Source organism: Erpetoichthys calabaricus, chromosome 2 (assembly GCF_900747795.2).
Source record: "Erpetoichthys calabaricus chromosome 2, fErpCal1.3, whole genome shotgun sequence".
Taxonomy (NCBI): domain Eukaryota; kingdom Metazoa; phylum Chordata; class Cladistia; order Polypteriformes; family Polypteridae; genus Erpetoichthys; species Erpetoichthys calabaricus.
Window position 1 is genome coordinate 204,933,968 of NC_041395.2, and position 27,506 is coordinate 204,961,473.

General features: G+C 36.9%; 1 protein-coding gene across 1 annotated transcript in view; it reads right to left on the reverse strand.

The window, feature by feature from the left end:
* Positions 1-27,506, reverse strand: part of xxylt1 (xyloside xylosyltransferase 1) — a 129,365-nt gene that overhangs the window by 66,790 nt on the left and 35,069 nt on the right. Inside the window, exon 3 of the mRNA XM_028795042.2 lies at positions 7,376-7,508. Coding sequence (XP_028650875.1) covers positions 7,376-7,508 — 133 coding nt within the window. The remainder of the gene's footprint in view (positions 1-7,375; positions 7,509-27,506) is intronic.

The following is a 27,506-nucleotide window of genomic DNA, read 5'->3' on the forward strand; positions in this document are numbered from 1 at the left end:
TACAGACTTCCTTTCTGACTTGTTTTTCTTGAAAAATGACAACAGTGTTTAGCAATACTGTACTAGATCATTTTATACGCAGAAGCAGAAAAGATGCTTTCAGAGGAAATGATGAGTGCTAAACATAACTTGGTTGCAATGAAGTGACAAAGTCTGAAGCAATGCTACATATAAAAAAACCTCAGCAGTAAATACAGTAATCTAGAGCCATGAAACTACATCTTAGCACACCGTCAGCAGCTACAGTATACAGAAATACTATATGTTTTACTGAGAAAGCACAACAACCGAACACCCAACTTGCCAAAACGCAGTAGGCTCTCACTCACAACTATACATAAAGATGTAGACTGACAGATTAAATTTGCAGTATTACAACACAAAATTCTCCACCCACAAACACAATTGACAACTTTATCATGAAGTTAACTGCCAAGTAAACTTGGGGATCCAAAGGTAACAAGGTTACATGTGTTCATGATAGTGGACAGAACATTTTGGCTGTTAATTCCTTCTTGAACTGAGCATTGATAACATGTTTTACTTGTTCACTGCAAGTTTTAATCTAAAACATCTAAAGAATAGCAAGAGCGTAGGCATGCCTAGAACACTGTAGCTAAAGCAGCCCTTCTCAGCAGTCAGAGAGAGGGCCAATGCATAATTTCTGCATATGCAGTTCTGCAAGTATACAGAAAATAACATAATTTTGACATCAATGCTAATCAATCGATCCACCTAGGGTGCTGTCTGCGCATGTCAATGCTTTATGTCCACAATGACAAAAAACACACAGTATATGAACACTTTTGGAGCAGTAAAAACAAACACGCGCACACTGCAACAAGTGCTTAAAAGTAGAAGGAAACAACTCCATGTCCACTGAAGTATGTAAATGCATAAAGGTGCGTAATGCACAAAAGACAGTCTGTAAAACATTAAAATTAAAGCTAATTATTACAAACACAAGTAAATAAGACATTTTGGATCTTGCATGCAGATGTTGTTCATACAGGGTTTGCATGTTCCTCCATGTTTTAATTGAGCCTATCCTAGAAGATGTGCAGGTTGGGTTAATTAACAACTTTGCCTTCTCCTCAGTGTGTGTGTTACTGGGTTCTAAAATTAACACAAAATGTATGTTTGTACATGTAATCACAGTCTGCACCTAAAAGCAAATCAGTGGCCTTATTTGAGGAGGAATGTCCATTAGATGATGATCTGGAAAAATTCGGTTTGGTGTACTGGTGATAAGATGTGTGCATTGGTCTCCCTTTGCCCTCCCCCTAATTTTGAAATTTTTTAAACAGTAAAGTAAGGACTGTGTGTTCTAATTTATGTCATATGTTATAGTAAAAAAAATAACCATAGCAAATCTATTTTCAAGAACAAAAATTATATTATTCAATTAAAAATGTTTTAGAAAACACCCAGTTAAAAGAAAACCCTTTAAATTTTCACATTTTGGGCACATATAGCTCACTATTTCTACCATTTATGTTACTTTGTTTTTCTGCTCATGTTTCTCAAATGAGCCCAGTGATTTTTGAGAACCCTCTCTTTGTAGGAAAATGAAGCAGCAGCATTTTGTTTAATTGCTTTTAAGCTGCAATATACAACCATAGTAATTAAACATATATTATTACTAAGTAGCAACTAAGACTTTGAAATCCAGTTACTCCGTACACAGGCTCTAGTTAATATACTGCTAAACTGAAGGATATTTCATAGCATCCAGCATGTTAGTACTTTGTAGTGAGATTTCAAGGCCCTCTTCCCTAAAACTTTACGATTTACAGAAACCAATAATACAATTTTTTAAAAAGTATGCATTTCCCTTCTTTGTTAAGCACTGTTCAACTGTCTTCCCTCTTTTTTGTTTACCTCATACACTGGTTTCATAAGCATTTAGCTATTTGTGTTTTTCTCTGACATTGTATTCAGCAGTAATTTCTAGTATGCTGTGCCATAGTATAAAACAACATACATACAAAATATTCTTAGTCAAATACAGAAGAAATTACTCATATATAGCAGCATATTATGCATATACATACATTTGTAAAACTAAGTGGAGAAAACTTTTCAAAGATAAAGATCTTCACAGTGTTCCACCAGAACTAAGCAGTCTAGTGAAGAATCTGCAACACACTACTTTGCCACATTCCCTAGTATTTCCTCACAGTCCAGATAGTTAGATAGATAGGATAGATAGGGATAGAGAGAGAGAGAGAGAGACGGGCGCTGAACAGGCTCCTGTCGATCATGGAGAATCCACTAAACAGTATCATCTCGAGACAGAGCAGCAGCTTCAGCGAAAGACTGCTGTCACTGTCCTGCTCCACTGACAGACTGAGGAGATCATTCCTCCCCCACACTATGCGACTCTTCAATTCCACTTGGGAGGGTAAACTTTAACATTATACAAAGTTATTGTTGTTATTTAATTAATATTGTTTTTTATCAATATGCTGCTGCTGGAGTATGTGAATTAGATAAACACATTGGCAACAATTCCCCTCAGGTGCTGGATGGGTGCCACAAGGCCGCACCATCCAAAGAAATCTAATAATCCCTTTTCATACTTTGCTGAAGTCAATAACTAGCCTGAGCAGCCTTCACTTTTAAATCACCAATGGATTAAAAGGCATGTGTCAAATGCAATTCTTCTCCTGTGGCATAATGCAGGGAGTGCCAATTGTCACACGAATGTCAGTTCAGTAAGACAATACTTGAAAACAAAACAATACTTGCATCCGGGAGGGGTGTATGCTGTAGCATTCCTTAGCAACACATTATCTATGTGATGCACTCTCAAGGTAAGGAAGAAGGCCTATATGGGCATGTACCTGGAAGAAACTCCACTTTGGTAAAAGGATTACCATGGATTAGCCCCATATATTAATTACTTCTATATAGTGTCTTTTAAAGTACTTAAAACTGCAAACAAAGTCAGTAATATAATTAAGTAAAGCACATACAATTGTATGAAGGGAAAAAAAAACAGGAATAGTAGTTGTTAAGCAGTCAACTGATTACAGAAATCAAATGCATAAAGGGTAGATAAAAATACTACAGATTACACCTTTTCCTCATTTTAAAAAAAAAATGCTTTCCACAGTCATATTAGAAAAGATGGTTGCAAATCATTTCCTGAAATCCGTAAAGCAACAAAGTGCTACTTCATGATGGCTGCCAATACTGATGTAGTCAATATCTAAGGTAAAAGGTGAGGAGAAAATGACTGCCAGAAAGGATGGAAGTCCAAAAGATCAAGTTGAAAAATTAAGCTGATTTGTGTTGTTAATGTATTAAGACCTAGAGGCAAGCTTGCTTGCTTGGCTCATTAATATGGAGTATTACACATCCATACAGGGAGGCGTGATAATTGAGATGACAAAATTTAAAATGAAAAGTGAATTAAACTGCTTATAAATATATATTGTGTTTATAAGAATTACTAGTGAAAGCTTTGAAATCATTTCAGTTTTGTTTTTGTCCAGCACCTCCTGACTCACTGGTACAAGAAAACCCCCACACATAATATACTGTTTAACATTTCCAGATGTCTATTAAAGCAAGACATCAAACTTTTTGGGGTTCCCCCCTATTTTTTGGCACTCTAGAACCAAAAACATTCAAACATTCTGGACCATATTTTGTACAGTAAATTACACTCTTATGATAAAGAGTGAACAAATAGGTGTTTTTAGCAAAAGTGATCAGCAGGATTTGAAGTTGAGCATGGCAACATCAACAGTCCTTACTTTCCTGCTTATGTATATCTGACTCACGAATAATTAAATTTCTTATAAACACCCCAAATTAGGGCTGCTTATGCAATTCTAACTTTTTAGAAAATGACTTTAGTAACATATTTATAATCCTTGTTGTTAAAACTCAAAAATATGACAAATTTACATATAGACTTTGTTTTGTATGTTTTTGCAGTCTTTCATACTGCTGAAGTTAATAACATTTGTGAGGTGGTTGTAATGTTAAAGCAATGAGAAGTTAACTAAGGAATAATAAGATAAGTGAAGTTCATTTAGCAACAGACTAGAGGAACCCAAAACACCAGGTCAAACAAAAGATTAGTGAAGGTATCATCACTTTGCTCAGAAACACAAAGTACGAGAAGAAAAAATGAGATTAAGTGACTTTGACAGAACAATTGTAAGCAGTCTAGGTAGCAGACAGGTTCAACTGAGTCCATCGTTATGAAATAATATAAGGCAACTTTGTTCATAGTCACAGGAAGTCTGGGGCTAATTTGAAAGGTGACTTTTATAAAGTGCCTCAAGACGATCGATGACAGAGTCTGCAACTTTTTCATATAAAGACTGAATATTAATCAATATTACATCTTTCACTCAGCCTAATATAATCTAAAACATAACCCAGCACATCAACACAAAAGAGTGCTTGCAGATATTTCCCAGAAAGTCCTCTTCAAATCCTATTGGTCCACCCTTATTTCATAGGCCTTGATCTTTGTAATCGAAGCCCCATGGTACACGCTGAAAAAGACATGAAAGCTTCCAAGTATTTTCTATTTCATATATTCTGCATCAAAATTCCTCCCGAGTAGGATTGTACAGCTAAAAGCGGCATGTGATCAATTAGAACGCTTTTAAGATCTCCTTTAAGGTTTTATTTATTTTGTTTCATATCCTCTATAAAAGAGTGACCTAAATGCTGTCTGAAACGTTTTTTGTTTTTTTTTAAAAAAAGGTGTAATCACAATTTTACTCCTTTTCAATTGTTTCAGATGTAATAAAGATGGAAAAATAATGCTAACAAATGCAGGCCAGAAGAATTTCTCACGTCTGTCCAGACCTGCAAAATTTCATACTACACAAAATATTTCCTTATGCTCATACCTGTTTAACCAAAGTACTAAATGTACCAAAATGCACACAAGTTCACCAAAAAAGAATCCCTTTGCTACAGCTCATACTAGGTTGCTTATGAAGTGTCCCCTTGTCTGACACCTTCCTCAATCCTCAAAAGTGAATTTCCTTCAAGAACTTGTTACTATCTATTTTTCAATACCAGCCTGTTCTAATCTCTTCCAACCATAAAAGCTTATGTTTCTATATCAGCACATATTAGTTTTACACAGTAATGCTCCTTAATTAACTTCAGCTTTTATCATTACCCTCAAAATAAAGACCCGATCTTCACCTCTTATTCACTCCCCTCTTACCAACTTTAATTTTATAACTTTAATTCTGTGCCAGCTCACATCAGCTTCCCCCTAGTGACACAGCTTCAGTGACACAGCTTCAGTGACACAGAGCTGCACATATACTGTATGTGCCGTAAAATCTTGCATTCTTTTTCACAAAATATAATCTTGTCTAACAGACTAAGATACAAATGATTGCATGAGATCACAAATGTGAAAGGCAGAATGTCAGAAGTTACCATGTTTATACTGTATAACTTTGTACCCCAAAAATTCATTGTAGTATATAGTAGCAGCAGATTTACATGTATATATTTTTTAACATGGATTTGAGGCAATCCTCATAAGACTGTGTGATGACCAGCCTTGCATAAGCAATACTCTGGGGAAACTTCTATAATAGACCTCATGTTTGTACAAAAAACATAAAAAATAAATAAAAAAATCATCGCCCATTGACCATGCAAACTGTACTTTCCAGGTCAACTGCAAAACATTTTATTGTAAAAGCAATTTTGTGACCAAAGGAAAGTCACTTTTACTGTCTAGAGTAGACTGATTTTTTTAAAACTGAACAGCTCTGTAAGGCATCATTGGAGTTAACCTGGGTGCCTGACAAAACCACTTGTCCTTGTGTTCACTTCTAGCAACCAACATAGGGCAGCCGCATTATTCAATTAATATAGCAAACCTATGAGAAATTCTTGTGTATCAAAGGAGTAAATAATCCCCAAAATGAGTGACCTAGAACCAGCAGAATCCTAACATTGATTTGTTGGGTAGGCAAAAGAACTTTGTGGATGAAAGGAAATTTGCAAATATCCAAGTAAGAACTTGGTAAAAAATGCAAGTTGAAGGTGCTTTTTAAAAATCATGATACATTAAATTTGTAAACTTTATAAAAAAAATGTCCATTTCAAACAGAATCAGGGCAAAGAAATTGCAAAGGAAACTTTCAATTTCTATGAACATTATACCCTGCTTGTCTCGGATACATGTGATCAGGAAGTAAAATTCTGGAAGGTGATCTTAAAAACTGTCAGTCAGAAACTCAGGAAATGCCATTAACAGACAGTTGGGGCAGACAGCATTGTCACTGAGCAGGAGTCAGGGACACAATGATGAACATAAAACATGTCTGGCTGCCCGCTTGATTAACAAGGTGTCTTGTTTACAGCAGAACGTTCTAATAATAACATGGTGACGTTAAAAGGAATGTGATTAATTTGCAACATTAGCAGGCCTGTATAAACAAAACTCCAAGGGGAGGAAGCTTCCTGACAGAGGACTGACAAAAACAGAGCTACAGCATGTACATTGTACTACAGAGCTGAACAAAGAACCGCAAACCAGTTTGACTACAAATACCCTGTCAGACACAATGTGCCATCACTATGCCTGTGATGCTACCTATGCCTCTGGCATTCTATACATAAAGCAAGGTCTGGAATTGTAATATAATCACCTCAACTTCATTCCAAAAACTTAAATTTCACTTTCACACAAAAACCACCTGAAACAAAATCAAAGGTGTGGGAAAATGGACTAGTTAGGTATACCAAGAGCATACTATAAACCAGGGTATAGGTAAATGACAAACAATATAAGGACATACTGCCACTAGAGGCTAGTTGCCCATGTACTACCAGCAAGAGCGAATGGAAATGTGTTTCACTCTTGGCAGAAACAGCATTACTCCTTATATACTTACAAGTGCAGAAGGGGCCCTGTCAAAGCAGATAACCACAATCTTATCACAGGTAAACAAGCAGAAAGCAGTTACTGGTGTCCTTGCTTTTTGAAAAGACTTGGTATACAAGGGTGCATTAATGATTTAAAGAAACACAAAAACAGCATGAGAAGATCTTCATGAATGCCCAGGCCCAAGGCTCATAATATCCATATGGGTCTATTTAAGGGTACTCTACACATGTGAGCAATGAGCCATAATTGGGGAGTGGGAAACAGTGTAGTTTATAAAGTATTAACCTCATAGTTGGAATTGAACCTATTTATCTCCATCTTTTACTGTTTTACATAATTCAATCAACCTCAGATGGACAGAAGTCACGAAGAAAACCCCTTTGACAAATTTTTACTCATACATGCATGCATTTTGAACATGACTCTTCTTACTTTTTGTTAAACAGCCAAAAGCATGAAATATTCATTATCCCAATCATCTACCTGTAGACTGGCTGCATCTCATGAGCAATTCCAATAACAGCACCACTGGGGAAATTTTGGAACTCTTCAAACAGCTCCCTGATATTCACTCTGTGCTTTAGGTCAAGATCGAGTTGCACAATCCTCTTGATATCTGAAGAAAAAAAAAAAAAACATCATGAAGGTAAAACCTAGGAAATAAGAACAGTCTGTGGTATGGTTCAGTGATAATATCCCAAGTCCCCAACTGACAGCAGGTTATTTACCAAAACATACAGAACACTTACCATTACATCAGTGACCTTTTCAAGTAAAAAGTCACATTTGGTCTAACTGCACAGCTGACAGCTACCTGCTGCAAGTATTTCATCCTGTTCTTTAGGATGTCATCTTCAACACCACAACTAAGTTTTTTGTTTAAAGGTTTCAACATTTCTCTAAGAATTAAATTTACACCAACACTGTAGGACCATGAAATATGTAAAGCTTTTCCCATACCTTAAATCATATCAAATGTGCAACTTACGCTAGGAAAGAGTTTTAAATTAAGTAAGCTACGTTATGCCAACTTGCAAAGGCAAGGAAATAAGATGCATTTCATCTGAGAAATTTAGTCATAAATAAGGACAGTTATGGCAACTTATTGACAAGGAAAAGAAACCAGTACTTTAAGTGTCTGATTGATGTTACAGGAAATGATTTAGAACTGTGCTCAAATAGGACAAAATGTCTAGCAAATGTTTCAATTCAAGATGAAAACCTTTACGTTTATCTCAAAATGTTTGTGTAAGGTTGTCTGGCAAGTAATTCAAAATGAGTTTCTTTTTCTTTTTTTTAATTTAAACCCTTAGTGAAATCAACATATTAAGTAACATCAAGTTGAGTTTTAAACATGTACTCCATTTTCCCAATAGGAAGTGCTCATCTACAATATCTTCAGTCTCCCCAAGAGTTTCACCTCCTACTGTTCACCACATACTTTTCAATCATGATTAGCAACACTGAACCAAAGGTCTTAATGCATCTGCCTGCATTGTATTGACAAATCTACGAGCAGAAATCGCTCGAAGGACAGAATAAGCCAGGCGGGGCAGAGGTTGGAAATAATGCAAGCCGACATCCTCCCTGTAGTTATCAGAAATCATGGTTGACTACCACATCTGCATTGGTTATCTGGGACAACTTCAAACAAGCAGGCAGGTAAAAAGCTAACGGAAACTTATTGCAAATGGCTTTATTTGTGCTTCAACAATAAATTTAACAATCTCTCAGCTTTCAAGAACCAATGATCCATTTTGCAGTTTTTAATGCTTTTACCATAAGTATATAAAATGTGATAATCATTAAAATCAAAAAAACGATTTCAGTAGTCTTAAACCCAAACTCTACAAGTACAGTACTTTTTGCACATTCAAGTACTGAGAAAGCTGAAACCACATAGATAACTTTATGAACAAGAAAGCAGTCAGCTACATTCTTTTTGGTTGCTTTGAAGCTAAATACAGTGATCCCTCGCTATATCGCGCTTCGCCTTTCGCGGCTTCACTCCATCGCGGATTTTATATGTAAGCATATTTAAATATATATCGCGGATTTTTCGCTGCTTCGCGGGTTTCTGCGGACAATGGGTCTTTTAATTTCTGGTACATGCTTCCTCAGTTGGTTTGCCCAGTTGATTTAATACAAGGGACGCTATTGGCAGATGGCTGAGAAGCTACCCAACTTACTTTCTCTCTCTCTCTCTCTCTCTTGCGCTGACGTAGGGGGGTGTGAGCAGGGGGGCTGTGTGCAGCTGCGGGTGCTTCGCATACTTAAAAGCTCAAAGGGCACGTATTGATTTTTGACTTTGTTTTTCTGTGGCTCTCTCTCTCTCTCTTCCTGCTCCTGACAGAGGGGGTGTGAGCTGCCGCCTTCAACAGCTTTGTACCCGGCGGTGCCTCGCATACTTAAAAGCCAAAAAGCCCTATTGATTTTTTTTTTGACTGCTGGCTTTGCACTCCTTTGAAAAGGAAAATATGTTTGCATTCTTTTAATTGTGAGACAGAACTGTCATCTCTGTCTTGTCATGGAGCACAGTTTAAACTTTTGAAGAAGAGACAAATGTTTGTTTGCAGTGTTTGAATAACGTTCCTGTCTCTTTACAACCTCCTGTGTTTCTGCGCAAATCTGTGACCCAAGCATGACATTCTAAAAATAACCATATAAACATATGGTTTCTACTTCGCGGATTTTCCTATTTCGCGGGTGGCTCTGGAACGCAACCCCCGCGATGGAGGAGGGATTACTGTAATCATTCAATCTCATTATCCCAGTTAAATGGCCAAGTCTTCCTGATATTTCACACAAAATTTTCTTTGGGTGGGGTAGGGGAGCTGTATACTTTGCTTTTCACAAATGTGACAAGAATTTCTGTCCTACATGCCAAACACCTGGGGCCTCATGTATGACGCTGTGCGTAGAATTCACACTATAACATGGCGTACGGACAAAAGCGGAAATGTTTGTACGCACAAAAGAATCCAGATGCATAAATCTGTGCGTACGCTAACTTCCACTGTTCTTCCGCTACATAAATCCCGGTCAGCGTGAAAAGTAACGCATGTGCACGCGCCTGCTGTCCCGCCCCAACTCCTCCCAGAATTACGCCTCTTTGAATATGCAAATCAATATAAATAGCCCTTAAGTTCAGCCTTCTGTGAAAAGACAATGGCAAAAGCACAGGGGAAAATAGAAGAATTTCAGTGAATACCACGTGGAGGCAAGGAAAAATTTACTATTTGTTGGTTTAAACAGTGGTGTAATCAACAAAAGGAAGTTGATCGTGTGACAGAATGTTGGAGAAAATCGAACGTTCAAGTTTACTAAGTCGCACAGTACCCGAAATAAAAAAAGAAGCGGCCAGATATCAGAGTCGCTATGAAAAGGCGAGTCGTAGCCCGCCGTCTGAGTGTCACATGAAAGCTTAATAAGGTACAGAGAAAAAGAAAAAAAAAAATAGGGACACAGAGAGAAAAAAAGCTCGAAATGCCAACTTTAATCATTGAAATTTCCACATTAATCACGTAGTTTATTTTGTCATTAAAGTAGAATATCATAAACTTCATCTTTAAATCGTTTAATTTACTAGTTTCTCAAATACCATTGTAACTAAAGTAGCACGTTAAATGCTTTGCTTTGTATGTGTTTTTCTATGTGCTCTACGTGTGACTTTCTCTTCCTCCAACAGGACACAGAATCCATTACATTCGAGATATTACACCTCTCTGAATAATTAAAATACTGAGATGTGTACTTGATATAACTTTCATGATGATAGGAATTAAAGCATGTTATTAAACATGGGAACACGGTGGCGCAGTGATAGTGACAAGCAGGCGTCTCATCCACAGATTGTTCCTGCCTCCTGCAAGATGCTTGCTGCGTGACCTTTGATGAAATAATTTATTGCAGCACTACTGTCTCTGTTAAACGTACTAACCCCCAATTCCTGTCCTTCCTTTTCCTTCTCCAAGTAACCAATCGCCACATAATCAGCTCTGTAATAGATGTTAAGCCATCTGTAAGCTTAGAACGGCGATTCTTCAAAACTTTTAAGGAACATTGAAATATCTTTGGAGTACATGATTAATTATTCTATCCATCTATCTTTCCAGTGTCGCACCAGCCCCAGCAAGAATACAGCGTGAGGCAGGTATAATCGGGGCGCCAGCTCGTCACTAGCGCTGCGACACCGTGTCCTCACATGTTTAGTTATTAACAATATAGATTTTTGAAATGACATTAACATTTTATCTGTTTAATGTAATAAACATATTTTGCTGCATTTCATCTTAAAAATTATATCGTCATCATATGTAAATATGCTCTTTATAAAGTGGCGCAGGTTGTGCAATATTATAACTGTATCGCAAGTTTACAGTGAGGTGATTGTACTTATAAGTACACACAGTTCTATAAGGAGCACTTGATGGATTGATTGAGTGCATTTATAGTTCTTGGGATGAAACTGTTTCTGAACAGTGAGGTCCATAAAGGAAAGGCTCTGAAGCATTTGTCAGATGACAGCAGTTCAAACAGCGAATAGCTGAGGCGGTGTGTGCTTGATTCTGTATATTGATAATTCTCTTTCCGATCAGCTACTCCGAGTGGTGCAGTGAGAGTAATATGGAAAAAGATGATCCACTGTGGCAACCCCTAACGGGAGCAACTGAATGTAGAAGAAGAAGGTGCAGTGAGAGTAACAACGCTAAAGCAGCTATGGTCTTTGGAATAGTTTGGCCATTCTGTGGACCATTATATTGTTACTGGTTAATTACAATCAGATCCCTTAAACTAATGAACAATATGTGGTTAATTTCAGTGTATATGATAAAGCCGCGTCAGGGATGTGGATCTAAAAAGAAAGGGAAACCACACTGGAGCAAAAGCACTGCTTTGACGCTGGGTGCCGCCAGTTTGCAAAACTGAGCGGAGAACTTGTGTACGCCAGGGTTGGAGCTACCATGAAAATGTGGAAGTTTAGGTTTTATACATCGCAATGAGCGTGGAAACAGGCTTACGCAACATTTTTGTGCGTACGCAGCATTTATACATGAGGCCCCTGCTCTGCAAAGATTTGCTTTGTTTTTTAATCATGGAAGAAATTCTTTTTGTTCCCATTTTTACTGGAGTTTGATGTTTTACAGTTTAACCAAAGGAACAGTTAGTAAAGACCTCAATCTGCTTGTCTTAGTGCATTTCCACAATTTTTTACCCAAAATCCTTGGAGTCAGATTGTTTTAGTATTTTTTTATTATGAAAAGATATGAATATATGAATGTTTATTGCTTGATTTATGGGGTCTTAACATGGTACACAGTTCAAACCAAGTCCAGATATAGACTTTTACCTTTACTTGATCCAAAGGCTATTATACACAACAATCTGTTTGAAGTTTTACTTATACCAGCCAGGCTGACACTACAGTGGTAGGAAATTAGGAAAGCTGAAATTGATCGTGTGCAAAATACAAAAGGGTGCAACACTGGGGCCAATTCACAGGGGCCAATTCACACCGTTTGAGTCAGAGAGCTGCACTTGTACATGCAGAAAACATTTTGGCATTGCAGTCAGCAATACAATGCATTTACACATATTTTTTGTATACTCACTAATTTGATGGAACACATACTGCAAAACATATAAAATCAAACACATACACTTTAGAGGAACAACAGGAATGTACATGTGTAAATTGTGTGCCAAGCTATAAACCGCAAAATGTAAATACAACATTTAAAAAAACAAAACAAAACAAAAAAAAACTATAAAGAAATAACCCCTGGTAAATTTTTGTAATGCACAATTAACCTATGTAAATGCAGGCTCCTAAAGCTATCCACAAGTTGAGTGGAACCCCTCGATAAATAGGGCAATACTTAAATTATAGAAATATACATAAGTACAGCCAAGCATACAGACACACACATAAGGGGGCAAATAAAACTATGAATAGACTAAAAACAGCTTGATGGAATGAAGGTGGAAACTCTCACTAAATAAGGTATTAAAGAAAATTTTGCCATTTACAGACTGATTATTCTACATTATCCCTTATTTTTTATTCGTCTCTAATCACTTTCCCTTGATTACCTAAGTAACACAATTGTCTTGTCCAGAGCTCACTTCAGAACGCACAGCTATCTTTTCAGGCAGACACTTTCTGTTGTACTAGAAGCCAATGCATCACTTGTAAATATGCCAACTATGCAGTTGTATCTAGATCTGGGAACATCAAGCCTCCTGTCAGTCCAAAAACATAATACTGTGAAAAAGAAATCTCCATTGAGTGTATGTTTTTCAGAATAAAGAGGAACTAATTTAAAAAAATAAAACAAAAAATTATTCCATGTAATCATTTACTCAACAAAAAGTTAGAAATGCAATTGTTTGCTGTGAAAAAATAACTACACCTCTAGATTTAATAGCTGGTGTTGATCCATTTGGCAGAAATAAATTCTTGTTGGCATATCTTGTGATTGTATCTACATCTCTTAAATTGACCTGGATAAATTGAAGGCTTTCTTGCATGTACTGTTCGCTTCAAGTCATCCTCACAACAGGCATTAAGACTTGGTCTTTCACTTTGCCATTCTATAACCCTTTATTTTCTTCTTTTGCACTCACTGTTTTGTGGGTTTGAGTTGCCTGCTGCATTTACAGTTGGGAAATAACCTCAAGTACTCAGTAGCAATGTGGGATTTATGTTTGATTCTGTGATAAGCTGTTTGTCCAATTATCCAACTTGTTTTTGACTTAACTCTACCCATAGTTAATGTATAAAAGGCGATGAAATAAGTTGTTCCATATGTACATTTCAAAATAAATATTTATTTAGTGTTTCAAAAAAGCTCACATTCACCAGGCATTCATGTGGCATAGCTCATAAATGAAGCACAAAGCAGACCATTCTAATTTTATGATCTCAGAAGCACTAACAGAAACACATATTCACTAAGACACGTAGTTAGTGGGGCTGTTAGAACAGCATACTCATATCAGCCAATACTAGATTTGTCCTTGTTGGTTTTTTTAAAGCCAAAGTAATATTTAGTAGTACAACAAATAAAATGTGACTAACACTGTTAAAGCATACACAACACACATTTGAATATTTCTGGATATAATGGATTTCCATCTCTAGATAGATAGATAGATAGATAGATAGATAGATAGATAGATAGATAGATAGATAGATAGATAGATAGATAGATAGATAGATAGATACTTTATTAATCCCAATGGGAAATTCACAATAATTATAATTATAAGTAATTATAAGTAATTACTACAAGTATAACTAGTCCAGTGTAACGTCTAATTCTGGTTTAGTGCACAAGCAAGCAACAAAACATTGGGGGCCTCATGTATAAATGGTGCGTACACACAAAAATGTTGCGTAAGAACGTTTCCACGTTCAAATCGCGACGTATAAAACCTAAACTTGGCATAAAGCCACACACATTTCCACGGTAGGTCAAACCCTGGCGTACGCAAGTTCTGCACTCGGTTTTGCAGACTGGCAGCACCCAGCGTCAAAGCAGTGCTTTTGCTCCAGTGTGGGTTCCCTTTCTTTTTAGATCCACATCCCTGACGCGGCTTTATCATATACACTGAAATTAACCGCATATTGTTTATTAGTTTAATGCATCTGATTGTAATTAACCTGTAACAATATAATGGTCACCAGAATGGTCAAACTGTTCTAAATACAATAGCTGCTTTAGCGTTGTTACTCTTGCTGCACCTTCTTCTTCTTCTTCTTTCAGCTGATCCCGTTAGGGGTTGCCACAGCGGATCATCTTTTTCCATATTACTCTCACTGCACCACTCAGAGTATTTATATCACTGTATCTGAGTGGGGAAATCACAGATCTACAGCAGCTGACTGGAAAGAGAATTCTCGATATACAACATCAAGCACACACTGCCTCAACCATACCGTCTATTTGAACTGCTCTCACACGGCAAACGCTTCAGAGCCTTTCCTGTACGGACCTCGCGGTTCAGAAACAGTTTCATCCCAGGAACTATAAACACACTCAATCAGTCCATCAAGTGCTCCTTGTAGAACTGTTTGTAATTATAAGTACAATCACCTCACTGTAAACTTGCACTACAGTCATAATATTGCACAACCTGAGCCACTTTATAAAGCACGTATTTACATATGATGACAATATCATTTTTAAGATGAAATGCAGCAAAATATGTTTATATTAAACAGATAAAATTTTAACTTTAACTACGCAGTGCCACAGCGCTGTATTCTTGCTGTGGCTGGCGCGACACTGGAAGGATAGATGGATAGAATAATTAAACATGTACTACGAAGATATTTCAATGTTCCTTAAAAGTTTTGAAGAATCGACATTCTAAGCTTACAGATGGCTTAACCTCTATTACAGAGCTGATTGTGTGGTGATTGGGTATTTGGAGAAAGAAAAGTAAGGACAGGAATTGGGGGTTAGTACATTTGAAAGAGACAGTACTTCTGTAATAAAGTATTTCATCTAAGGTTGTGCATGGCGCAGCAAGCATCTTGCGTGAGACATGAACACTCACTGCGCCACCGTGTTCCCATGTTTAATAACATGCTTTAACTCCTATCACCATGAAAATGATATAACGTATACATCTCAGTATTTTAATCATTCAGAGAGCTGTAATATTACGAATGTAATGGATTCTAGTAAAGTTTATGATGTTCTACTTTAATGACAAAATAAACTACGTGATTAAAGTGGAAATTTCGAGATTAAAGTTGACATTTCGTGCTTTTTTCCCCCCTCACTGTGTGCCTTTTTTTTCTCTGTACCCTAATAAGCTTTCATATGACACTCAGATAGTAGGCTATGACTCGCCTTTTCACAGCGACTTTGATATGTGACTTCTTTTTTTATTTAGGGCAATGTGCGACTTTGTGAACTTGAGCTTTCGAGTTTCTCCGACAAGCTATGACACTAGATCAACTTCCTTTTGTTGTTTATACCACTGTTTAAACCAACAAATAATATGTTTTTCCTTGCCTCCACTTGGTATTCGCTGAAATTCTTCTATTTTTCCTCGTGCTTTTGCCATTGTCTTTTCACAGAAGGCTGAGCTTATTAAGGGCTATTTATATTGATTTGCATATTCAAAGAGGCGTAATTCTGGGAGGAGTTGGGGCGGGACAGCAGGCACGTGCATGTGCATTACTTTTCACGCTGACCGGGATTTATGGAGCGGAAGAACGTGGAAGTTGGCGTTCGCACAGATTTATGCATCTGGATTTTTTTGTCTGTACGAACATTTCCGCTTTTGTCCGTATGCATGAGGCCCCAAGAGTTTGTGACATTTGAAATTAATTTGGCTTATCCATTTTAAACTTTAGTAAGTGTTCATTTTAAACTTTAGTAAGTGTTAATAACCAGGTAAATGCTTTTTCCATATACTGATCCAAGCATGAATCTCACAGTAGCCTCACGGTAAAGATACATTTAAAAAAAAAACAAACGAAAAAAAAACTTGCTGACAAACCTGATTTGAAAAATCTGTTGTTCCAAAAGCAGTTTAAAAGCATTGGTGTAAATGAAAATATCTTTAATAATCTTAGAGTTCACCACTTTATGTGGCACAGTTAATGTTTAAAGTTTAATTTTTTTCAGAATTTAAGCCTTTGTTTTTTTTTTTGTTACTGAATAGAAAACATACATATGGTTTGATAGTTTTGGTTGTCTATGCTAACATACTCTCAAACCAATAAACGCCACCCGCACTAACCTTCATAAATGAAATTTACCCCCTGTGGTCATCATCTAAAAAGCAAGCAAGAAGGTTTTTTCAAGGCAAGGCTTAAAAGTAGTTCAGGGGGCAAAAGGGGCTGGTGCTGAGGTACCCACAACCTTATTCCCACACCTCCTGTCGGATCAGATCAATCAGATTAAACTTTAACATTTGAAGACATTGCTAGGTTATACAGTAATCCCTCGCTATATCGCGCTTCGCGGCTTCACTCCATCGCGGATTTTATATGTTAGCATATTTAAATATATATCGCGAATTTTTTGCTGGTTCGCGGATTTCTGCGGACAATAGGAATTTTAATTTCTGGTACATGCTTCCTCAGTTGGTTTGCCCAGTTGATTTCATACAAGGGACGCTATTGGCAGATGGCTGAGAAGCTACCCAACTTACTTTTCTCTCTCTCTCTCTTGCGCTGACTATCTGTGATCCTGACGTAGGGGGTGTGAGCAGGGGGGCTGTTCGCACACCTAGACGATACGGACGCTCGTCTAAAAATGCTGAAAGATTATCTTCACGTTGCTACCTTCTGTGTGCAGCTTTTAAGTATGCTGCACGGTGCTTCACATACTTAAAAGCTCAAAGGGCACGTTGATTTTTTTATCTGTCTCTCTCTATCTCTCTCTCTCTGCTCCTGACGGACAGGGTGTGAGCTGCCGCCTTCAACAGCTTTGTGCCGTGGTGCTTCGCATACTTACAAGCCAAACAGCCCTATTGATTTGTTTGCTCCTTCGAAGAGGAAGATATGTTTGCATTCTTTTAATTGTGAGACAGAACTGTCATCTCTGTCTTGTCATGGAGCACAGTTTAAACTTTTGAAAAAGAGACAAATGTTTGTTTGCAGTGTTTGAATAACGTTCCTGTCTCTCTACAACCTCCTGTGTTTCTGCGCAAATCTGTGACCCAAGCATGACAATATAAAAATAACCATATAAACATATGGTTTCTACTTCGCGGATTTTCTTATTTCGCGGGTGGCTCTGGAACGCAACCCCCGCGATGGAGGAGGGATTACTTTTGCTATTGGTAGTATGGTGAAAAACAGAATTGTACTGAATGTTTCATCACAAATGCCAAAATTGCCAGTCTGCTACAATTCACTGCAAACAAGGTTCAACTTTGACAATAACATGCAAACACTTTGTTAGGTAGTAAGTGCATGATAATGGTACAATAATCTTACTTTTTACAGTAGTACATATAGTCAGTAATGCCTGTTATTAATACAGCACTTTCTTAAAATTAGTATTATTTCTGAACTTGAAGAAAAAATTCAATTTGCAGACATAGCTCTTCTTTGAAAACTAAAAGAAAAAAAATAACTATGGTAACTAATTTGCTGAAATTTAAATTTTATGTCTCAAATTAACAGAACTGTGATTTTGTTCTGCCAGTTAACAACCTCATAATATAATATGATTTGCATTAATATACAGTATTATTTTTTTATTAATCTGATGCTATTAGTGGATAGCAGATTTATGTTGTACTATAGTGTAAAGAATAAGGGCAAGGGTAAGACCTAAGATATTTGTTAAACTTTATGCACAGCTTTAATTAAAATGGAAAAAATATAAAAGATATGTTTGACATAACCGATTTATGATTACGCAAATTTAAAAAAATATATATTATCAATTAAAATACACTAAAAACCTCTTCACATTCTTAAAACTGACATCTTTTTACATTTCAAAGAAATAGTAATACTGTAAAACACACAAGTAGACTGGAGTTATTTAGTCCCAAAGAAAAATATTTAAACAGCACACTATGCTGACAGAGACTGGATGAATTTGTATGGAAAGATAATCATTTATCTAAATAAAACAACAAAACATTAGGATCTGTGGCCTGGTGTAATTTCCACTAGAGTCCACAAGAGGGTAGCAATAACCAATGAAGAAATGCAACAAGACACATTAAGAAAGGGGGCTGTAAGGGCCAGCATATCCAGAGAACTGAGTTTTTTTAAATGCATGACATGATTGAGAGACAGATTTACCGTTATACCACTGATAGTTTTAATAAATGGGCTTTTTGCTATGCTAGTAATTTAATATTCTGAGAGACCAGAACTTTTTTGCTGAAACTTAGAAATGGCAAGATTCCTCATTATAGTGCTGGGCGGTATACCGGATCATACCGAAAACCGTTTTTTATTTTTTTTATGATATGGATTTTTCTTATACCGCAACACCGGTTTAAATTGCCTAAACGACGGCAGCGGGAAACTGCTCAAGTGGGGACCTTTTTCACTGCTACACCGCTAAACACAGATTTGTTGCACTAGGGCTCTTTTTCACTGCTACACCACCAAATAGTGGGCGGTAGCATAGGTATGCCGTGCGGTGAAAATAGACAGAGAGCCGAAAAAAAACAGTCACGTCTGTCGCCTGGAGATGCTTTAGTTTTAAAAGGTCAGATGTGTAAATACTGTTTCTATACTACTGGATAATACTGCAAGCCAAGTTGTACTTGTTTTATTTGTTTTCAATACAGTGTAATGTACCTGGGTACTGTGTAATAGTGTGACGACATTTTGACTTTATTCTCGACATTTCCACTTTAATCTTGACGCTTATGACGAGAATATATTCTTTTGACTTTATTCTCGTAATTTGTCATTAAAGTAGAACATCGTAAACTAAACTTCATCATAAAATGAGTATTTAATTTACTAGATTTTCTCAAACCCCGTCATAAGTTATATAGCACATTAAATGCTTTGTGTTAAGTGATTCGTTCAGAGATGGGGCAACTCTGAATGGATGGCATAATTAAACATGTATAACGAAGATATTTTTAAAGTTCTGAACACTCCGTGGGCTAAGTTTAGAACTAGTTTTAATTTCACAAAGACGTTTATCATGTGGTGAAAGAAAAAGGATAGGAACTGGGGTTTTGGTAGCCTACGTCAGATAGATACAGCATGCATGCAATAAAGATAGCCAGCTCAGAAGAACAGGCATTGAATTCTGTGTTCGTGTCTCCGACCAGCAGATCACAAACCCAACATTTACACAATATTTAAGTTAAACCTGTGCGATAGCTATTCATACATCCAGTTTTTTGGAGCCTCGTCACACCTGCCATAAAGTTCTCTACACTGAACATACACCTGGGGACTCCTTACTGCGAGGGAGCAGCACTACCGCCTCACTGCCGTGCCTGTGTAATACCTGCTTTAATGCATTTCATCATGAAAATGATATCAAGTATTTATCTTAGCATTCTAAATTTTCAGAAAGCAGGAATATCATGAAGTGAATGGATTCTGTATGGTGATCGCTGTCTTCTGTTAGTGCGGAGGAAGTCAGTTTAAGAAGCGTAGTGATTAACCACTGGGTCGGGGAACGTAACACAAAGCATTTAATGTGCTGCATTAATTTATGACGGGGTAAATTAAGTAATTGATTAAACATTTATTTTAGGAAGAAGTTTAGTTTACGACATTCTACTTTAATTATGAAGTAAACTATGAGAATAAAGTGGAAATGTCGACTTTAATCTCAACATAAACGGCGAGAATAAAGTGGAAATGTTGACTTGGTTCTCGACATATAGTTTGTTTTTTTCTTCCCAGTATAGTTTAGCTTGAAGCAAGGTCCATATTAATGGAGTTTGTCTAAATGATGATTCAGCTGGTAAAGAGGTCATCACCAAGTTGCACTTGTTGTATTTTATTTTAATTTGGTGAATACTGTGTAATGCACCTGGGCTTGAAGTCTTGAAGTAATAGTGCAACTATCAGTAATACTATTATTTATTTTATTGTTATTATTTATTAGTTTAAATATTATGCAGTTTAATGATGATAAAGTTGTTTAAAAAGTCACTTTAACGTGTCAGTGGACAGAGATTGTTAACATTAACAGAAAGTGTAGTTGGTTTACAAAAAATATTTACTATTTATTCCTTTTCTAAGACATATTCGGTGTAATACAATTTTTGACAAGCACTTCTGGATATTTTACTAAGTCTAAATGCCTCTTTGTATGGTTGAAAATATGTTGTCAAAATTATAGTTTGTTTTTGAAAAATTTGTTCAATAAAAAGGTTCTATATTTTGACTGCATCTGTCATGCAATGTGATACCTTCTCTCCATTAGTGCCACCCCCTTGAAAACTATCACTTTATGGGGCAATGCAAAACTGTATTAATACTTGTGTGCAAATTAAAATGTTTTTTTTGTACAATGTACAATACTCTTGACAGTGGAATAGGTTATTCTTAGCCAGTAATTGCAGTGGAAAATGTGGTTAACATCCACTCATGCATGGGGAAAAAAATACCATCGAATACCGTGAAACCGGGATAATTTAGAAAACTACCGTGATATAGAATTTTGGTCATACCGCCCACCCCTACCTCATTATATTGAATGCAAACTCCTGCAAAGTTTGGGATGACAAAAAAGTTTTAAATATGCCATTGTCCTCTCAATTAACCACTACATCAGAAAACAATTAAAGCATTCATGATTCTAATGTGTCAACATTTGATATATATTATAAATTCCCATCTACAAAACATTTACCACAGTATTCCATGCCATTAGATGCTGCAGCCTTATTCAGAATAGGAAAACTGTACTATGAGATATACTGTAACATACCAACTGTTCTACTTCTGATTTTTCTGCTTATATTCAGAATTTTAGGTTTCAATTTGTGCTGGAAGCTCTCATTCCCAAGCATAAGAAGAAAATTAAACATGTGGGTCTTACATACTGTACAAATGGTTAATTCACATAATGCTCTTCTTTATTTCTGGGAAATGATTTGACAGTTTCTGTTATACATTTTAGCAGATAAGCCCTAATTAGAATTGTATTCTGCTGCTGGAAAGTAGCACATTATTACTGACCAAGTGTCTGGACTGCTTAAGCAGCTCTCTCCTTCTTGTGTCATGTCAAATTCTGAGAGGTTTTGGCAGAGAAAATAACTGGCATCTTTTTGAAGCGATACTCTTCAAAACATTGTTAGTTTTAAACCTGCCAAACAAGGTACGATTAATATCTGCATCAGAGTGTTCTGAGCTGTTTAAACACTGAAATCTGAAAATATTAAAATAAGGGTAAAAGCAAATGTGCATTTAGGAACCAAATTCTGTGACATCTCACTGCCTTTAAGTTTCAACTATAATCTCTCCTCCAATAAACAATCATACACTATTATCTTTTTTTGTACCATGAAACTTAAAACCCTCCAAGTAGCAAGACTTATATTATTTTCCACATATGCATGCCATAAAGCCAGGTTTCATTCCATTTTACCCCTCTGGGGCCTGATGCTAATCAGATCTCAAAGTCCAGCAGTTTATTTGACTGGAGTCAGATAGCATAATCCATCCCCAAAGGAAACGGTTTATTTTAAAACTTAGTAACTTGAAATTTTATCCCTTGTAAAGGTTGACCTGAAGTGGGCATGCTTTAGCAGCTTTAACTTCTGGCATTTCTGAGATCTTTAGAAGGAGCTGGCCTATTTTTTATGGAGTATACTACTAAAATCTCATTGACTGCTCAAGCATGAGTCAATAACTGAAACATTTAATTAATGAAAGCTGCTCATCCTTGCAGGTCACCTTGAATTAAGATGAATAAACAATATGTAAGATGTCTGAATTTGCAAAAACGTATGCTGAAGACATCACAATTCCATCAGCCTATGATGGTCCAATTTAGCAGTTCTCCCCAGAGATCCTTTACTGTAGAGCCAAAGCATATTATTCTGCTCTCAGTGTCGAGCCTAATTAGTACACAAGCTGGTTAACGATCAGTTTGGCCAGCAGGAGTGAAGGACAGAAGAATCCATCAGAATAATTTCAGATTCAAGACACACTTGCCTGAGGTGCTGGTCGATTCAGAAAGGCAGAGGTAGAATTTCTCAAAAAGTCATAATCAATCACTCACTAGAGATGCAGACACTGCATTTTCCCAGCAGATGGCAGAAAAAAATGTTATGTGTGTGTCAATTTGTCATCCCCAAGACAAGGTTCTGCAGTTTAAAATTTAAAAAAAGGAATACAGCAGTATTTCAAAAGCAAAGTTCCCTTAGCAATAAGCATTAATGTAAGTAAGCTGTGCTCTAACTTTTTGTTTTCCTTATAACATACATTGATGGTGTTTGTATTAGTTCAATGGCTAGAAAAACATAAAAAGTAGAAAAATTTGGAAGAAATAAAATGTAAGATAAACAAATAAACACAATTAAAAAGTGCATTAACAGCTGATTCCAAGTACCTTTGAGATCATCCAACCAGCATGAAAAAACAAGTAACTTCACCAAGCAGAGCTAAGGATACACTTCACTCTCCAGCTACCATGTCACTGGTTGAAAGATAGAAATAGGGGTGTGCAGCAAAATTGTCAGTGTTAAATTAACTCTCATAATAACACAGTAACCCATAAAAGTGTATATATGGAAAGAATTGACCTATATTTACACATAAAGTGCTAAATTAACACGGGCAGTTTAATTATATGGAACGCAAGCAAAATCCAAACAGTAAATCCCTGTCAGTCTTCAGCAAATGTAATAATTCTGTATCCATTCAGACAACCATTTATATTAAATTATATAAACTTTACTAATCCCATGGAGAAATTCAGATTGTATCAGGGTAGCATGGGGATTTCTATCACAGAGACTTCGCCACAGTTAAGAAATTGTTTCAGACTAGTAAAGACAAGTGCAGCAGTGGTAACCTCTTTTCATTGCCTTTTTATTTTTGCAGTTTCTATGGGCCTGTCACAAACCGGTCTATTGAGAAGATTATCAGTTGGTCAACTGTGAATGAACCAGCCATCATTTTTGAAGTAAAAGTAACTTTAGCTGCTAGTTTTAAAGAAGTCATGTGAAAGTGCACTACCTTACGAAACATCTAAGTTTGATAAGACACATGTAAGTTAAATTTCGTCAGCCCTATAGATAGGTTTCTTTTTACTGTAGCTTGTTATTGTAATGCCACGGTTTTCAAATTTTTTTGAACAAGTACCACTCCGTGAGGACCAGTAAACTGAAGTTCCACTGTCAATGAATCGTTAATTTAAGCCCGTGTTGTTTTGAAGAAAAAGTCACTATAATCACTATGATGACTATAATTATGACGTTAAAGTGATATTAAACTAATTAAAGAATCGTTTAAAAAAGTGCGAGGTGTATAAACAGGTAAAATGACTGAAAAGTCATATGCACAGTTATTTGACGGCAGATTCTCGCTCACGAGAAGAATTTTAATAACTTTGTTCACATGCAAAATACATTATCACTTATAAGGTTACTCACTCTTACTGCCATGCTTAGTGTGAAACATGCGCTATTTTTGCCATCAGGTCCTGGATCCGTGGAGAAAGTGCGCTTACCGAGACCACCAGATTGTATTCCAAATACAAACAATTTCTTGGTTTCGTCTTTATGCTTGTCATGGAAGAAAAGGCCTTTTCGCATAGATACGTCTCAGCCGAAGGGTAGCAGAGCTGTAATCGCCTTAGCACCGAGTTCATCTTGCTCTTTACTCACTTGACTCCAGAATTCAAAAACTGAGTTTTCTTTGAACATTTCTTGGAAATGCTGATTATCTGTCATATCAATATATCTTGCTGCTGGATGGAAAGATCGGCACTCAATGTTCTCCATATTAAACGGTGATGTAATACAGCGCTTTCCAATGTCGCTTCCTGACGTCAAGAATGGAAAATATGATACAAATTCTGAATGGAGCTTCTTCAGATGGTTGGTAATAACTTTCTGTATTTCCCTTGTATCGACGGCAGCGTTCACTGCTAGAAATTCAGAGAGAATCAGAAACATTTTCAAGTTTCCATTTGCGACCTGATTCATCTAGAAATAAAGTTTCTTATGAAAAGCTGAAACCTTCTCTTCCATTGTAAAAATGTTGTGTCCGTATCCCTGGAGAGACACGTTCAGTTCGTTTAATTTTTTTTAAACACGTCTGCAAGGTAACTAAGGCGGCAAACCCATGACACATCTTCAAACTTCTCTGCAAGGGATGACGAATCTTTCAAGAAGAGATACACCTCATCACGGAGCTCAAAAATCCTCATCAGAACTTTTCCTCTTCAAAGTTATCGAACTTCTGTATGGAAAAGCAACGTCTTATGGACAGAACCTATTTCTTGGCACAATTGATGGAACAACCACGCGTTCAAAGGGCGGCTCTTGATGTAATTAATAATTTTTACACCATCATTCAAGGTCTCGTGCAAAATCTCACTCATTCTCTTCGATACCAGCGCATGTCTATGCAGGATGCAATGAAACCAGCTGTTCTTCCTGTCATTGCTGCTGCTCCATCTGAACAAATTGCAACGCACCAAAACCAAAGAATGTCATGTTCACGGAAGAAATCATCGAGATGTTTGAAAATTTCCTCACCAGTTGTTCTCTCAGGTAAAGGTCGACAAAGCAAAATATGTTCAATATCATCTTCAGAATCTGGAACACTAACAAAAATGACCAACTGGGCTTCGCCTGAAATATCTGTGCTTTCATCCAACTGCATCGAAAACTCCTTTGCTGCAATTATCTTCTCAACCACCTGTTGTATCAAATCCTCCGATATATCTTTAACTAGCAAAATACCCGCGCTTCGCAGCGGAGAAGTAGTGTGTTAAAGAGGTTATGTAAACATATATATACATATGCACACACATTATATATATATATATATATATATACACATATACACATATATACATACAATTACATAGACATATATACATATATATCTATACTAATAAAAGGCAAAGCCCTCACTGACTCACTCACTCACTCACTCACTGACTGACTGACTGACTCACTCATCACTAATTCTCCAACTTCCCGTGTAGGTGGAAGGCTGAAATTTGGCAGGCTCATTCCTTACAGCTTACTTACAAAAGTTAGGCAGGTTTCATTTCGAAATTCAAAGCGTAATGGTCATAACTGGAACATATTTTTTGTCCATACACTGTAATGGAGGAGGCGGAGTCACGTATCGCGTCATCACGCCTCCTACGTAATCACGTGAACTAAAAACAAGGAAGACATTTACAGCACGAGTCACACGCGGGAACGAAGGTAAATGACGTTAATTTTTGACTGTCTTTCAATACTGTGTGAGCATACATATTAACACATGTGCAATTAAACGTGTGCATTTACGGGGTGATTTCTGAGGCTTAAAAGCTCACCTTTTATCAAACGCGGGAAGAAAGGTAACTGACGTTGTTCACTGTCTTTTAATACTGCGTAACCATACATATTAACACATGTCCAATTAAACGTGTGCATTTACGGGGTGATTTCTCAGGCTTAAAAGCTCGCCTTTTACTAAAAAGGTAAATGCAAAACTATTTTCAATCAGTTTATTGAAACGCTCCCGTTAAGGATTGCAATAACATATTCGCGAGATAAAAGAACGAAGTAGGGGGAAATGGAGGAACAGCCGCAAACAGCGAAGAGCAAAAAATTAATTAAACAATTGAGAACGGAGCGAGTTAAGCATACAAGCATGTTCATAAGGGAAACAAAGCACGGTGTAAAACGTAAGTTTAAATAAAGTTTATAGAAACGCTCCCGCTGCGGATTGCAATAACATATTCGCGAGATAAAAGTTTAATGAGAAGACACGAGGTATAAACGAAGCACACGCCGTGGCGCAACGTTAGGGGCAACAGTTTCAACCATTCTATGATCTGCTTCTCACAACTGAAAGACGGCACATGGCGGATGTTAGCCGACTTGCTGACCGCAACATTAGGGGCTTCAACTATGGCGCTGACGCAACATCTCAGTGCCAACACTTTGCAGACTGTACTTAAAACACACGCCCTCCTCACTGGACAGTTAAAAACACCAATCAAACTAACGATGACATCAAGTATTACCCAATCAAAAGTAGGAAAGAAGGCATCTTCATAAAATGCGTGTGGGATGATTTGCATGAGACGCTGCTTTAAAAAAAAAATGATAAAAAAAATACGGGATAAATCCCGTCCAGTATTGATTCAAAACGGGACGCGCAATTTCATTCTCAAACGCGGCACGATTCCGTATTTTAAAGGACGGGTGGCAACCCTACAGTGCCAGGTAACCACCCATACAATCAGATTGTGATTCAGACTAGGAATGCAATGAATGTAATTACCCCGATCTACATACAAGGCGAAAGTCTTGCAACATTCAAAGATGATGTTTTGGGATAATTAGTACTTATTAAGTACAACATTGAACATAAAAGAGCTTATGAAGCCTTGAACCGAAAAAAGCAAGATCTCAGAGATCGTAAAAAAAAAAAGGAGGTAATGTCGTTTTACTCGCTGTAGATTTTAGTCAAACATTACCAGTTATTCCACGAGGGAGACCAGCAGATGAACTCAACGCATGTTTAAAATCCATGCTTCTCCCACGGTCGGTTATATGTCGCGTGTTCTCAGGTAGGTACACCAAAAAATGTATACATTTAAGCATGTAATGGGCAAAGAAAAAATGAGGTATACCCGAAGGCACTGCAGTAGTACTCAATGTAACTTTACTTCTTAAATGTTAATGTTTTACTGTTTAATAATTTATACGCTTCTTATATATTGATCAAATTCTTTTATCAAAATACCACTGACAGCGCAATGCACGATAACATGGAGTGAATACACCATACGCATCTGCCCACGGCCGCCCTGGTGTGCGCAGATAGGAGTTGATTCTAAAATAAAATAAACATAAAAAGAGTAATACATTCATCACCCATAAAGCGGATAGCAGACGTGACGTATTATATGTGTACCACATTTCAAGTCAATACGTGAAACGGTTTGCAAGCTACATG